General features: G+C 42.2%; 1 protein-coding gene across 4 annotated transcripts in view; it reads left to right on the top strand.

Moving 5' to 3' along the window:
- Nucleotides 1-1,594: 1,594 nt before the first annotated feature.
- Nucleotides 1,595-16,893, top strand: part of RMND5A (required for meiotic nuclear division 5 homolog A) — a 41,127-nt gene continuing 25,828 nt past the window's right edge. Inside the window, exons 1-3 of one of the 4 annotated variants that reach the window (XM_074991682.1) lie at nucleotides 1,595-1,863; nucleotides 10,438-10,580; nucleotides 10,963-10,998. In XM_074991682.1, the coding sequence (XP_074847783.1) occupies nucleotides 1,722-1,863; nucleotides 10,438-10,580; nucleotides 10,963-10,998 (321 nt within the window). In that variant the 5' untranslated portion in view covers nucleotides 1,595-1,721. The remainder of the gene's footprint in view (nucleotides 1,864-10,437; nucleotides 10,581-10,962; nucleotides 10,999-16,893) is intronic. The other 3 variants (XM_074991686.1, XM_074991684.1, XM_074991683.1) reach the window with 3 other exon arrangements.

Below are 16,893 nucleotides of genomic sequence, written 5' to 3'. Positions count from 1 at the left end.
CATTGGCATTAGGACACTTCCATCCGTGGCACTTCGAAAGCCCCACTTTCGAAAGTGCACGGCTACACGGGGGTCCTTTTCGAAAGGACCCTGCAGCTTTTGAAATCTCCTTATCCCACTCACTGATCAGAATAAGGCGATTTTGAAAGGGGTGGGTCCTTTCAAAAAAGACCCCTGTGTAGCCGCACCGAGCCGCATGCTTTCGAAGCACCGCGACCGGAAGCATCCTAATGAGGTGCTGAATATTCAATTCAGCGCCTCATTAGTAATCTTTGACATATGGCTATTTCGAAGATTTGTGCCCATGTAGACACAGCCTAGTAGTTTTGAAGCCCACCCCCCCCCACACATTCCTGCTACCAAAAAAAAAAAAAAAGCATGTTCTACCACACTCGATCATGATGCTCTACTAGTATCCTCCACAACAGGAATTTCCTTCTCTTGTAGTTTTGCAACTGGTAAGGGTTCTTCCAAGCAGCAAAGTTAAAGCAACATATTTCTTGTCATTTCCACAGCTACATACAGGATACTGAACAAAAAAGCTACCCAGAAGTTTCCATCTTATTCAGAATGGTGCTGTTTGAAAACACCTGCGAGCACTGGAACTATATGCAGATTCATGGAGCTAAGAGCAACAAAGTGAAATGAACTGTGTAACTGGAGCTCCTGAAGATGTTAAGATAGGGAAACAGAGATAGCGGAAGCTTGATTAGACAAAGCAGGCACTGTTAAGTTTGGGTATGGAAGCAGTGGGGGATGAAGATACTTGACCTGGTATTGTCTGCCATTAGTTTTCCAAGAAGAGCTGACTCAATTTGAGCAAAATCCCGAGTAAAGGAAACAAAGCTTCAGAAGTCCTATAGAAGTCATAGTGTTTCCTGGGGAAAAGGCCACTGGCAAGTTACAACACCCAGGATGGCCACAAGCACAGTAACCCTTCCCCCCCCCCCCCCCCCCCCGCCCACACACACAGCCCTTTCCCATACAGCCAGTGCTGCGCACGTATCACACGGCGCCCCGTGCAGGATCACGACTTGTGAGGTCTTCTGCTGTTTAACGGTACCGTGGGCGCAGCTGGAAGCAGGTCTATCCCCACCCCGAGAAATGCGCCTCAACATTTATAGCTGCAGACACAGCACACGCCCCGCCCCCACGCAGCCCTTCGCCTGCCTAGGGAACAGGAGCGCTGTGGGGGGGGGGTGTCACTGAGCGCCCCCACTGCGCAGCCCGCCCCCCGCCTCCGAGCCCCTCCCTGGGCCCGGCGCGCGGCGTCAGCAGAGCAGCCGAAACGCTGCTACCCAGTCTGTCTCCCAGCCAGCCGAAGAACCAAGGTGTCTGCGATGCTGCCTGAAAAAAATAATTCCATCGAGGACCTCAGCCCACCTACAACCGCCGCACAAGCGCGAAGCCAGACACCCTTCTTCCATGTGCGCGGAGTAGCAAAACCAACACACAACCCACCCCGCCGCTTGTCATAGACGCTTTCTAAGGACCCCGCCCGTCCACGGTACTTCCTGAACCACTGCCTGAGGACCCAGGGTGCCCACGGCATTGCCTGCACAGCAAGTGAGCCCGCTGCCGTTAAGGACCCCGGCTGCCTGTGCGCTGCCTGCACAATAACACTGCCTGCCCAGCCTCCGGGAGAAGTTGTAAAGAAAACCCCGGCCCGGCGGCAGCAGGGAGGCCCGGCCGGAGGGAGCGGGAGCCCCGCCGCGCTCGCGATGGATCAGTGCGTGACGGTGGAGCGGGAGCTGGAGAAGGTGCTGCAGAAGTTTTCGGGCTACGGGCAGCTCTGCGAGCGGAGCCTAGAGGAGCTGATCCAGTACGCGGGGGGGCTGCGCCGCGAGATCCTACAGAGCGAGAGTACGTGCGGCGCGCCGGGCCCGGGGCTGCCCCCACAGCTCCGCCTGAGAGCCCGATCCCGGGTCCCCTCCGTCCCCGGACTCCCATCCCGGTTTTCCTCAGCCATGCGGGCGCCCCCGATCCCGGGTTCTCTCGTCCCACTTTGCTTCCTCGATCCCGGGTTCCCTCAGCCACCCCCCAGGGTTCCCCGATCCCAGGTTCCTTCCCACCGCTCCAGTCTCCCATCCCAGTTCTCCTCAGTGCCCCCGCCCCCGGTTCTTCCCAGGCTCACCCAATCCTATTTTTCTCCCCCCTCCCATCCCGGTTTTCTTTGGTCCTCTCTGCTCCCTGAGATCCCGACTTTTGTCGCCCCCCCCCCCCCCCCCCGACTCCTCCATCCCATTTCTCCTCAGCCCTAAATCCTTGTTTACATATTCCCTGTTCCCCATCTGTCCTCTCTGATCCTGGCTTCTCCAATACTCGCCTGAACGACTCCTGATCTTGGCTTCCCTTTGGACCCCTTCCCCTGGCTCCCAGCTGTATCTGTAAGAAGTAGTGGAGCTCCACTTTCTTTGTGCCTGCAGGAGGCTCACATCCTTTCCTCCGACAGAGACCCTGGTTCCCTCCCCCCCATGATCCAATCTTGTTTATAACCCCCCCCCCCCTTCACCACCATCACCCCTTTGTTGTTTGGAACAATTAACCTGGGCTGTGGTGTTTTCCTTGTTCCTCCTGGCCCCATCAACCCCAGCTTGGCCCTGCAAGTTTGGAAAGGCCATTTTTTTCAGGTGCTGTGATTTTTAAACACTCGAAGAATAAAATAGCATTTTTATAAACAAGGTGTAAAAGGGGTAACATTCCTAGCCAGTGACAACATACAAAAGTCTAAGGAAACTGTCTTTAGACCAACTTATTCTTTTCCGTATTCATCCTTCCTTGTTTATACTGTTTCTGTAAATGGAAACAAGCCTTTGTTTACAGTTTCTTAGGTGGTATTCAGTGTCCTTGTAACTTAGGTCATAACAGTTTAGTGAAGAGGTTACAACCATGTTTAAATTTAGCCCGCGTCCCCACCTTACAGTTAACAGCATGTTAACCAGAGCATTTGAGCACCGTTGTTTCTGTTAGTAGTTTTCCTGACAGGGTTTTTCTGATCTTGTAAGACAGGGAGACAGGGTGGCTGAGATAATATCTTTTATTTGTTCAGTTTCTGTATTCTGCAAGGACAGGGGCATTTTTTCTCTCTAACTGGTCAGTTAAAAGAAGGAGTTGCTCTTTATGCTCACTCAGGGAACTGTGCAGATCTCTGCTACTCTCTGAACTTAAACCTTCGTTGCCACCATGGATCTAACCATAGCATGAACAGACCCTTGTTTTAGATGATGGAGGAGGTTAACACTTCTGGTGGGGTGTTGAGTTGGGACACACATTGGTCCATTTTGAGCATTCCTGTTTATTCCTTGTTCAAAATGAGTCCTGGTTAGGGGATTCTGTTGTCATCTTTATATTGGTCAATATGTTTATATCTTTATTCCTTTGCGTTGAGTAACAATGGGGTTAGGCAGTGCTTATTGAAAAAGCAGTCATAAGAGCCAGGCAGGCTGACATAAACAACTGGTTTGCTGATTTTTCTGGGTCACTGAGTTTGTTGCCTGTGAAGTGGATAAGATTGAAAGTATTTTGGTAAACAGAGTTTTAATGGGGCTTCAGATGAAGACAAATGTACTCGTAAGTATTATATTTGCAAATAATATTTAGCACCTTCAGAGTGTTGTAAACCATGGCAGCTCTTTAAGAACATGAAATGCACAAACCTTGTAAAATCCCTGCAAGGTAAGAAACTCAGTATTTATACATGAAAGAGGAAGGAGTGGTGAGACAAGTGGTTTGATTTGCCCATTGCCATAGAGGAAGTGATAGATATGGGATTAGAATCCGGGAGTTCCAAGATCCCAGTCCTGTATTTATTAATGGGCTATACTGTCTCTGTGCTCTAGAATCCACTTTTGTTTAGTTCCGAGAATTGTATTTGTTTGTTCTCGTCCAGACACATCACTTTACTTGCATTGTTGTCAGTGGGACTGCTCATCTGAGTAAAGTTAGATGTTGGCAGGATCAGGGCTGTTATTTAGATGTAGCAATTTACAGAGTGGCTATGGGCAGGCCTTCTGATGATCTTACAGTTTGGCTAATTGTAGAAGTCCAGTTCAATATTGGCTGTAGAATCTCCATACTGTGAGAAGTTCTTGAACTGCTGTTAATCACCTGCTAAATCTTGTTCCAGTTACACATTTTACAGGAGTTGGTGGATCAGAAATCCCTAGTGTTACTATCGCCCAGAGTTTAATTCTTTAAAGAGTTTCCCTCTTTGGAAGCTCATTTCAATAGTCCATCATATTCAAGTTTTTCAGGCAGGTAAAATTAAATCTGTTCCTTCTACACCCCGTTTTATCAGTCCACGATTCATTCTTTGCTGTACAAATTGGTTTGACTAAGTGGCTCACACTTTGTATGTTAGAGACAATTAATAAAATATACATCTTACAAACTGAGCTCTGATCCTGTGAGGAGAGTTGTGTGATATGTCCCTTCTGCTTGCAGAGGGTCTCATTGATCTCAGTGGGATTCTGCTTAACCAGAAAGGTCAGCCTAAAAACTGCTATTAAAACAAAACAAAAAGTTCTTGTATGTCTTTATTCTCTTCTGTCTGTGTTCCTCATTAATCGTGTCTACACTGGCCCCAAACTTCGAAATGGCCATGCAAATGGCCATTTCGAAGTTTAATAATGAAGCGCTGAAATACATATTGAGCGCCTCATTAGCATGTGGGCGGCCGTGGCACTTCAAAATTGATGCGGCTCATCCCAACGGGGCTCCTTTTCGAAAGGACCCCGCCTACTTCGAAGTCCCGTTATTCCCATCTGCTCATAGGAATAAGGGGACTTCAAAGTAGGCAGGGTGCTTTCGAAAAGGAGCCCCATCGGGACGAGCCGCACGGCGGCGAGCCACGTCAATTTCGAAGTGCCCCGGCTGCCCGCATGCTAATGAGGCGCTCAATATGTATTTGAGCGCTTCATTAGTAAACTTCAAAATGGCCATTTGCATGGCCATTTTGAAGTTTGGGGCTAGTGTAGACACGGCCATTATGGCTGTTTTCTATACCATTAGCAAGATGCTTTGAGGCTGCTGATGTCTTTTTCCAATCTTGTAAAAGATGTTGGTTGGTACCGAAAAATGAGCAATAACCCCACAGCAGCCAGACGTGAATATTGCTGTTGCTTAGTAAACACTCTGGGATAAAGAAAGGGGTATGTGCTGAACAGCTTCAGACTGCTTAGGGATGTTATAAATCTGCCTTTTTGGATAGCAGAAGTTCTAATTTCATTTTCACTAGTGGTTTATAAGGTTTAAAATAGAACACAGTGTTGAAGCTTTGTTTTTGTTAGAAGTAATTTACAACTATCCTATAGAAGGCCTGGTTTTCAGGAAAGCTAAGTACCTGCAGCTAATAGCAAAATCTCTGGAAACTAGTGGCCCAGTGCCTTTGAAAATTAGGTTCTATGTACTCAGAATGTTTTAGAAAATTTGTTGAGGTATAAGCAGCCAGGTCTCGGCCCCTCCAGTGTTTACACTCCAAAGGCCCATCTGCAAAAACTGATGTGCATGAGTAACTTTACTCATGCAAATAACCTAACTGACGTAATTAAAGATCTATGTGAGAGTCATTACAGGATATGACCCTTAATTGTCAATATGTACAAAAAGTAAAAGAAGTGGACAAAAGGAGGTAAAATAAACAGTGCATTGAAAATGATTTACGCTCTCCTCCCTCTTATAGTTTGAGCCCTTTTCTGGATTTTTATTTAGATTTTATTATGAGCATTCAGGTGAGAATAATGAGAATGGGAGCACAGACTTCTCAATGAAGTTAATGAATTTTCACTCTCAGCAGGCTGCTCTTGTGAATTTTCTCTGTCTTTTAACAGTGGTTCTCAACCTTCTCAGACTACTTTACCCCATTCAGGAGTCTGACTTGCCTTGTGTTCCCCCAAGTTTCACCTCCCTTAAAAACTACTTAAAGTAAACTTTCATATACAGCATTCTATCAAACAGAAATCTCAGATAGTTGGCATTTTAACCATAAGTAAATTTTAGTTACATTTCCTGTAAGTACAGTATAGTGAAAGTAAATACAAATAAATACAGCAAATGCGGTAAAAGTTTACAGTGTACAAATAGTACTGTTGTTGGTAAATGAAATACTCTCCATACATTTTTGTTTCTTTCTTAATATCTAATCTTGTTTTTCATATGCTAAGTATACTTCTCTGTTATCCAAAATATTTGAATATCTGGCAACCTCCTGATCCCTGGCCTCCTGGATCTGAGAGAGTTTACTGTATGTACAAAATTGTACAAAAATACAAGAGTCCCAGTACACTGTTATTGAAAATTTGTTTACTTTCTCATTTTGACCATATAATCAATATAAAATATAATTATTGTACTTACATTTAGTATAAAGAACAACATCAACAAGTAATTTTATGAAGTTTTAGTTTGTGCTGACTTCACGAGTGCTTTTTTGGTAGCCTGTGGTAAAACTAGACAAATATCTAGATGACTTGGTGTACACACTAAAATATCTCTACACATCCACATGGTAATGCCTACCTCTGGTTGAGAGCCGCTGTCCTATAGTGTGTAGAAGCATACTGCAGGAATTGCTACAGCTTGGTCTTTTATGTGGAATGTCTTGGTAGAAAGCTTGATTTTGACCTCTTGTCTCTGTGCTGGTGTGTGATCCGTAATGTGTGTATTCTCTTATTTTAAATCAGAATTATACACACATGATGATGTGATATAAGTGTCAGACTGTTGCTGTCCATGAATCTTGAATTATTAAAGGGACGTCAAATTCTGTCTGAATTTTTTAACCCATTATTTGTTTCAAATAATGTCCGAAACAACTGTATCTGAAAGATTTGAGGGTGTGGGGGAGAGTGCTTTTTTTTTTAATTTCCTTTGTGTGCTTGACAGAATTTTCTATGTCAAGATTGTCCTGGTTTTTCTGTAATCAGTTTCTACTTCTTGTGTGTGTGTTTTGTTCATACCAGTTAGGGAAATTGTGAAACGACAGTCATTGATGGGGGAGAGAAAACTGTGAATAAGTGTAGTATAATACTTGAAACTACTTGAACTTTTTTTAAAAATAGCATAGCTTTCAAATTAACATCTTTTAAAATTCAGATTAATAGATTTTAGGGCCAGAATGGACTAGTATGACCCTAGTGAATATTGATGAGGAGGCATTGATGAATGGAATTTCTTTCTTTCTGCTTCATGTGTAGTCTCCAAGGTTGGTTGGTTGTCATGGCAAAAGTCATGATTTTATGCCAGATTAGTTAGTTAGTTAAAGCCTGTTATGTCCACTGACGTGTAGGGCAGTAACGAAGGTCCTTCACTTCTGTCTGTCTTTGGCCATTTTCTCCAGTGCATCTCAGCTGTAGTTCATTCTCTTCATATCTGCCTCAACAGTATGTTGTCTTGGGCCTCCCATGTTTCTGTTGTCCTTCAGGCATTCAGTGATGTGCTATTTTTTACAATGGCACCTGCCTCCCTTCTCATCATGTGCCTTATCCATCTCCAGCATCTTCTCATGATGATAGTGGTCGTGTCCTCCTGGTGGTATCATGGGAGCAGGTCATGGTTGGAGATATTCTTCAGCCAAAGGATGCAAAGTATCTTGCGTAGGGTAGGCATGTGAAAGGATGAGAGCTTGGCAAGGTTGTACTCTGTCATCTGCCGGCACTCTGAGCTGTATAGTAGTGTTGATATGACACAGCTCTGGTACAGCTTAAGCTTGGTGTGGACGCTGTAGCATGTAGATCTCCATACATTGTTCATATTTTAATGATGTATCATGGACAATTGAAAATTCAAGTATCCCTTACTTTATAATAACAGTTATTAAAACAATTAATATTCACCTGATAGTTTAAAGTCATTCAAATAAACATGCTTCCTAATTTGTGGGCCCAGAGTCACGTTTGTAACAATTTGTAGAGGAGACTGTCCTCTTGTGGTTATTCCATGTACATTCAATAGAATATAGAGTATTAATAGGTCTGTACCTTGGTGACAAAGATCATGGCTTTATGAAGAAAAGCGAAAGAGGAAACATGACTATTATGGTCATAGTCAAGATGTAACCTTAAACATTGCTATTAATAAAGATTCTGCAACCAAGACTTAGCATACAGTCTTGGTAACTCACAAGACGGAAGGGGAACTTGCTTTTCTCGAGCTGTATTGGCAGAAAAAGATTATTTTGTCAGCAAACAAGGCAAATATGTTTGATATACCTCAAAGCAGGTGTGTGAAATAAGTAGCTAAAAGTTTGTGTCTGGTCCCTCTGATGGCAGGTACACTTTGGTTGTAAGAAGTCCTTGGTTTCCTTCACATAAAACGCCTCACATTGTCTTAAAAGTTAGGGATAGTACATTATGGCAGTTACATTTTGTTTCTCCTCTCTTCTTACTTGTCAGTCTTGTGAGGACAGTTTGTTCCACATCTTTTAATGGCTGAAATATCAGAAGAGAAACTCTGTAATGCTCTGTCCCAGCCAACAGTAGTTCAAGACAGAGAATGAGAAAATAATGGTAATTAAGGTTGCTTTTTGTACCTTGTTTTATTAAATGTTGTGGACATTTTAGGATCCCATCCTTTGAAATATTTCCCCTGGGAAGGATATATACCTAGGTGTGCTAGGAAAATGGTTCTGAGACTAGTTGTTCACTTTAGCAATTGCTGTGTACACAGAGGGATATTTTAACACAGGATTGAATGTGCGTGTGCCTGATTGAAGGTGTGACCTGTAGAATGACCTGGGAGGAAGCAGTGATAAGAAAAATCATCAGCGATAGGTTTTGAAACAGGACTGTACGGCTATGTCCTCTTTCAAAAGAGGAACGCAAATGAAGGAAATCAAAAATGCAAATGATGCACTGATTTACATATCACATGTTTCATTTGAATAATCTCTTTTCAAAAGAAGTTCTTTCAAAAGAAAAAATTAGTGTAGATGTGGCTTGTTTGAAAATAAACCCCGTTTTCAAAAGAACCCTTATTCCTAATTTCTTTTTCTTTTAGGAATAAGGGTACTTTTGTAAACGGGGTTTGTTTTCGAGAGAGCCACACCTACACTACATTTTTCCTTCGAAAGAATCTTTCAAAAAGAGATTTTGCAAATGAAGCACAAGATATGTAAATCAGCATTTCATTTTTGATTTCCTTCATACACAATCCTCCTTCAAAAGAGGAATGCAAGTGTAGGTGTAGCTGAGGTGAAAGAATTCCTGAATCTCGGAAGCAGATGGGATTGACACAGAACACCAAAGAGAAAGTCCATTTCTCCAACCATAACTATTTCACCCAAAGAGAAACTGAGGCAGAGAAGGTTTGAGTTGCCTGGGAGATACTGGGGGTTAGTTTAGGGCTTCTCAAATGTTTCCATATTTATTATTTTATACATAGAGCCACCTTCCATCCCACTAGTGTTTTCATAACATTCCCAAGGCAACTAGTGAAACTGATACAATGGAAAAGCAATATCTGGAAAGGAACAATGTGTTGTTAGCTGTCACATGTAATTAGCGCCATGTCAGAAGCCATCTCTTTCTGGAACACCAGCAAGTCCTTTGTGTCCCATCTCTGCTCTTTAAATCCTTGTTTGAGACCTGTTGGTTTAGTTAATTAGACATGAGATTGAGAGTCAGGAGATTTAGAACCCAAATTATGAGCTGGGTAGCTGTGTTAGTCTGTATCTGCAAAAACATCATGGAGTCCAGTGACACCTTAAAGATTAACAGATTTATTTGGGCAGATCTGATGAAATGGGTTTTTGCCCATGAAAACTTATGCCCAGATAAATCTGTTAGTCTTTAAGGTGCCACAGAACCCACATTGTTACTGCTTTGCGCTTTCTTTGAACGTAATATGCTACCAGATTAGAGTGGCGGCATTTGACACTCGTTTTGCCCTGGTGTAAATAGCTACTCAGGGTGTAGGTCAACAATGAATTGGTTCTTTAGGTTCTAATCCTGTTCTCTCTGTGCATTTACATGCTATAATATAATGGCTGGCACTCATACATCCTCAGAGAACTGCACAAATGAAAGCTGATCCTATGGTGAAGGGAAAAAATGATACCCCAGTACATTTCTGTGAGGAAGAGTTTAATGTTAGTGCTTTAACATTCTCTGGCGAAAGGCCCTAGGAAGTCCTATTTATCATTAAACTTGAATTCAGCCGTTTAAAAATGTGTTATTCCATTCAGGAGAATTTGTACCTGCCATAGAAGAACTGAGACAGGCATTTTCATGATGTTGTCCCATATCCATAGGCTTTACTTGCTTTAAAACTGCGTTTAGCTGAAGTTGCTTTGCTTAGACTTTCTAGACTGGCTTTTTCCTTTGGTTATATCCGAGCACTTCACTCTTCCAGTAAAATTTCTAGCTTTTGTTATCTTTACATATTTTGGGGGGATATAGCACTATTGCTTGTTTGTAATTAATTTTCTTATCTTCTGCCTAGACCAAGATGGAGACTTGTCAGGGACAATTTCACTTGTTATGACACAGTGCTGTAAAAGAATAAAAGACACAGTTCAGAAATTGGCTTCAGATCATAAAGACATTCACAGCAGTGTTTCTCGAGTTGGAAAAGCCATTGATAAGGTATTTATGAGTTTTATTGTTGAAATGTCAGTATTTTTTCCGTTTGTTTTATAATATATACTCAAGCTTGCTAAATTTGGAATCAGAAAATGGGCGTTAAATCCTGGGCCAGTAATTGAAAAACTTCCATGGAAGGCCCTGTTTATAACCTGGTCTTTTGAAAGTTCATTTCCATTCTGTATGGAGACTGTCCCCATTTCATGCATATTAAAAAAAGCAAATGCTCACTAGTGCACACAAGATTAATAGATCAATGTATTATAGTAAAGTTTGAAGAGAATTAATAGAAAACTTTTAGCTAAGAAATATATTATTTCCAGGTATCATGTCTTTCTGTCTAATCACTGGTAACAAATATTTAGACAGTTGCATCCTATTTTAGGAGACCCGTTCATCTGAAACAGCTTTATCAAGAAAGGTAATTTTGCATGATTTTTTTTTCTAGCTTGCTTTTAATCAGTTCGTTGTTAGCTTGGTTCTGCGGTGTGCTGAGTACTCCCAGAGGGAATACAGGATTCTCATCACCCCACACGATCAGGGCCATTAATATGATGCCTTTGTTTACTTAATAAATAATAAAGAGAACACAAAACTGATCATTGTTGAAGTTTTTCTGGTGAGATATTCTGATAGGAATTCCGATTTCAAGGCTTTCTAGGACCTACCTTATTTACTGTAGGTAAACTTCACTGTCCCTTGTAGAAGATAATGTAAGTCTAGCTCACAGCAGTAGATACCATATGCAAATCTTCAAACCATCCTTTTCCTTGCAACAATTTTGTGAAGCATGCTTTCCTTTCATGAGAGATCTCTGTGTAAAAGCATCTGTAACAAAATCAAAACAAAAAACCCCAAACCCTTTTCAGATTTTTTTGTGCTACGATTAATATTTAGACATGTTTAGATATCAGTTGTACATACTGATAGATTTCTTAAATATGGTGTGATGGACTTGAGCTGATCAGCTGAAGACAATTCTTTTAAAAAGGAGAGCTCCATGATGATGTTTCTTATTTGTAAATAGCCACATCAGGACAGAAATAATGATTCATCTTTCATAACCAAGTTAAAGCGAAACATCTAATCTATTAAGTTTTAATTTAGTTTCAACACAGTGAAGTAACAATCACAGTACATGACACGTTACGTTATTGGGGGAAATATCTGTGCAACTACTGAGAATATTTTTTATTTGCTCTGTATTTAGATATCTATAGATTTAAAAAAATAATATATGGCTTAATACCAACAGTGCTAATCCAAGTGCCAGTGTCATATTCAAAGCTTAAGGAAGATACATCTGTTCCTAATCCTAGCTACTGTGTCTAAACCAATTAACTAGAGTAAAAGAACCCATCCTTATTACTATCTTGAAACCTGGTGTAAATATCTTTAATCTTGTCTTGCATTTGAAACTTCGTCCTTTTTTGATTTAAACAAATTAATTTCATATGAACCATTCTGAATTTGATTAGATTCTTTTTCTATTAAGTTTCAGCAACAGTATAAATTTCTGTTTCAGTTATTCACTTGGATAATTTCCCAATAGCTTTATTGTCATTTTACCAAATTAAGTTTGCTCACGATTAAAAAATAGACCATATAAATAAAAACTTTAAACTGTAGGTACAAAATTTATAGGATAACAGAAACAACAAGTGGAAAGCCATCAACAAATGTATCTTGTCTGTGCCCACAGAAAGTGCAGGATGGTCAGTAAGGACCCAGAGCTGAAAGTGATATTCTGAGCCACCTCTACTCCCATCAGTACCACCAGGCGCTGAGGGTACAAACACTTCTTTCAAGTTACCTGGCATGTCACCAGATTATGCCTTGAAAAACCAGACTTTCTTTTGAGTCACAGGACCAAAGTCACTTGAACCAAAAGCTTCAGTCCATACAGCTGATAAAATGGGTAGAAAGAAGGAGCTGCATCCGCTGAGAACTTCCTCAGACAAATAAACTACAGAAAATATATTTTAATCCTTGATGTTTAGAAAATCTGTTGCATAAAGTAGAACAATGTTTTCATAGATAGTCGAGCTGAAGAAGGTCTCATGGAGTCCATCTAATAATCTATCCACCTGTGCTGCTTTGAATAAATATTTGCATGTCACTCAAATCAGGAGAATCTACTAGCTTATCAGGGGTCCATAATCAATTTGAATTAATATCCCCCCCCAATAACATACATAAGTTTTAAACCAGGTAAAAGTAATTAGATTTAATTGATCTAGTGAATTGATCCTTCATGGCTTCCACACACATCCTTGGTAAAGTTTTGCTATCACTAAATAAAAACCTCATTAGCACTCAAAAGATCAGTCTTTTACTAAATAGGAGAGTCTCAACATTCGCAAGGGTTCTGTGTTCAGAACCCTCACAAACGTTGATTTTTGCGAATGTGGCGGAGAGGGGGCTTGGAGTCCTGGGAAGCGGCAATGCGGGTGCTCCCTGCCCCAGAGCCCTGGGGAAGCAGCAGCCGTCAGCGCTTCCTGCCTGGGGCCCTGGGGAAGCAATGGCCACTGGTGTTCCTGTCCTGGGGAAATACTGGCTGCCAGTGCTGCTGCCCTGGGGAAGCGAAGGCTGCCAGTGTTCCCTGCCTGGAGCTCTGGGGAAGCAGCAGCCGCTAGTGCTCTGGCCCCAGAGCCCTGGGGAAGCCGTGGCAGCCGCCAGCACTCCCTGTCCGGAGTTGCGGGGAAGCCGCAGCAGCCACTGGCGCTCCCAGCCCTGGAGCCCCAGGGAAGTGCGACCACTTGCGAATAATTGAATTTGCGAATGTGGCACTCGCAAATGTTGAGACCCTACTGTAATTTACGAGGTGTAGGTTTTGTATTTACATTAGCCTTCTGGCATCTTCCCCATTTTTCATCTTTATTTTTACAGAGAGAATAAAAACCCATGACAATGTGATTGGCATTTTGTAAGTCATCAAGCTGTTGTTAAGCTATAATCAGGTGTGTACAAGTGTGTCTCAGATTAATTTATTGTGAGCTTCAAGATTAGAATGAGGCTGCCAATATTTATTAGAACTACTTTCAGCTGAACGTTGCATCCCAGTGACATCTATTGTTTCAAATTAACCAGTGCTTCCTGCTCAACAAGCTCAGATTTTGGTAGAATTTAGTGTGCTGTGAGTCCATAGTGAGTTTTAGACTAAATGTTTCATTTTCTGAGTGATGGGAGGGAGGGGCCCAGGTATGATATTTCCTTTGGCCAGTTTGGTGTTTATGCAAGTCAGTGGTAATGAGCTGGACAGATTTACTAGGCATATTGTCAGTAGCATTTTCACTGAGATCACAGGCTTATTATCGTAACTGAAGAGGAACTTCACATTTGTCCTGAAATATTACCATCTGTCTCACCAAGATCTTTAACTAACCAAACCCTTAGTCTCCTTAGCAATGGTTCAAGATTCCCAGGTTCGGCATCTGTGGAAGGTAGGTATTCTCTGTTAAATCCAAATTAATCTCCACACACCTGCTCGCTTTCAGGATCAGAGTCATCTTCTTACCACCCAACAAGCTCTCTGCAGAGGCTGGTTAGTGATTTCTGCTTGTTGTATGTAAAACACACACTCTTGAGTGGCCTGACACCAGCTGACCATGATTGGGATCTGTGTAATAACAGATCACATCCTAGCTGTATAGTAGGAGGTCACATTGCAGCTGTGTATCTATCTCATTAACAGTTAGACGCCTGTGCTGCTGTTTTGAGGTGAGACTGTCTTCAGGAGAATGAGGGGGAGGAAATGCTGGCTCCATCCATTTCTTCCATATCTTTCTAAACTCTTAAAGGGACACAATTAGGTCAAATTTTACCCCAAATTTAAGTTTTGGGGAAACAACCTTTTACTAAGGTGTCTGGAAAAGTTTCCATGAAATAAAGTTAGTTCGGAAAGAGTAGGTGGGAACCACACATTTTAGAAATAAATATTCCCTTGAAATGACATTTCAGGTACTCAAGTTAATTTAAGGATGCGTTCTTTATGACCCAGTTATTATATTATGAACCAGAAAATGAAATGGACAGTAAAATAGACTAGTTGTTATTAGTTTCACTTTTATGTCTTGTCCAAGTGAGAAAATTACAAAAGGTAAGAAGGACAATTGTGAAAAATGAGCTACATCTTAAACATTTTTGCTTTTAATCATTTTAGATACTACTAATTACATAGGGAAGGTCAGTATCTGTTTAAAGTGATATTGAACCTGAGTGTGTCACTTTGGCTACGTCTACAGTAGCCAAAAACTTCGAAATGGCCATTTTGAAGTTTACTAATGAAGTGCCGAAATACATATTCAGCGCCTCATTAGCATGCAGGCGGCTGCGGCACTTCGAAATTGATGCGGCTCGCTGCCACGGGGCTCCTTTTCAAAAGGACCCCGGCTACTTTGAAGTCCTCTTATTCCTATCTGTTCGTAGGAATAAGGGGACTTCGAAGTAGCCAGGGTCCTTTCGAAAAGGAGCCCCGTCTGGACGAGCCGCATCAATTTCGAAGTGCTGCGGCCGCCCACATGCTAATGAGGCGCTGAATATGTATTTCAGCGCTTCCTTATTAAACTTTGAAATGGCCATTTGCATGGCCATTTCGAGGTTTTTGGCCAGTGTAGACACGGCCTTTATGTATTTTTTTGTTGTTGTTTCGTGAAGACGGAGTGCAGGTAAATATAAGTCTGGTGTTCCATTAAGAGTGCTGTATTAGTTCCTGTCAGCCTCTTACCACATTCCATATGATCTAAAGGTTCTTCTGGGAGCGAGTGTCTGTATGAATTCCATTTTTGGTGTTCCTGAGCCTGAGGTTAGGTCCTTTTGGCCAGCAATGTCTGTTGAGGGCCCCATCTGCACCTGAGGTATCATTCCCACATGCACACCTCCATCTGAGATTATAAAGAACACAGTGAACATAGCTGTCCCTCAGTTCCTTCTTTCCCTCCATGGCAGTGAGACAGAATAAGTGCAGTGACAACTTGCTTTCTTGTTACCCATAAACACTGTCCTGTTGGCTGGTTAATTAGTGTTGTTAATGTAGATTTATTTTGGCAATTAGCATAACATCACCCAACCCTTTTACCCCCGATAGGCTAAGGATCCCTTGCACAAGAGCTCTGGCCATAATAGCGTAAGCAAAATCTCCAGCATTCAGAACTTTCTCTTCCTGGGAGGCTGTTGTGCCTCTGAATGATGATGAGCGGCAGATCCCTGAGTGCTATTCCATCTACCACTCATTTTCCAAAGAGATTCAAATGGCCTGGGAAACCCACCAATGATTATTTCTTGATTGCTTCAGGAAGACCTCTTCACACATGGAAAGAAGGGCCCAGTGAAGTCTTGCTCCTTTTTGAGGAATGCCAAGGTGAGCTGTGATTCAGTTCTGAGCTCCAAGGTAACATTGACTTAGAGACCCCAACTGTCAACTTCAAGATCTATGATGACACCTTTGGAAAGGGGCAGGAAGGACATCTCTCCAGAGCCAAGCCAAAGCGTAGGTCTCTCTCTGTCTGCTGCTTACTAGAGCCAGATGAACAGTTAGCATGGGTCAGTAGCTAATAGGACACATGACCTCTTGTACCTCTTTGACACATATTGCCAGACTCCATACAAGCGTGAGTGAAATTGGTGTATTTTTCCAGCTCACACCACACAGATGTAATTGTTAGGGTCCCACAAGAAGTCCTCTTTCTGGTGGAAAGACCCTTATCTGGTGCACAGTGGAGTACCTTTCTCTATACGTCTACTTTCCATGCCTCTGGTGACAGATGCCTCCACTCAGGCAGGGGGAGCTCATCTAAACCATCTTCATACTTAGGACATGCAGTCCCTTCAGGAATCTTTTATGCACATAAATATCATAAGTCACAGTCCTCTTTCTTGCATTTCACTCCAGAAATCCACTATTCAACTGCTGATGCCATGTCTGTGTGCTGGATCAGGCCATAAGGAGCCAGGTCTTTCCCATTGTCAGGAAGTTGTTGATTTTTGGAGCTGGTGTTTTTGTCACCATATCTCACCAGTTGCTTTGTGTCCGCCAGGCATTCAGAACTTGTTTACCAAGCACCTCAGCAGACAGTTCCCAAATAACCTCAACTTGTCAATAAAGGACCTGGTATTGCAGAATGTGTTTTAGTGGTAATAGAGCTTTTTGCCACAGACTGGCAGAAGACATGCGACATGTTCTGTTCCAAAGGATTTCTAATCCTGGCTCACAGTTGATGCCTTTCTCACTTCCTGAACACTGGGACTGAGTTATGCCCTCTTCCTCCCTCTCCCACATTCACCTCGGAGCTGGTGAATCTCTTAGTGCACGGTCACT

Source organism: Carettochelys insculpta, chromosome 4, assembly GCF_033958435.1.
Source record: "Carettochelys insculpta isolate YL-2023 chromosome 4, ASM3395843v1, whole genome shotgun sequence".
In the NCBI taxonomy this organism is placed as follows: Eukaryota; Metazoa; Chordata; order Testudines; family Carettochelyidae; genus Carettochelys; species Carettochelys insculpta.
This window is presented reverse-complemented; position numbering and strand designations above follow the sequence as displayed.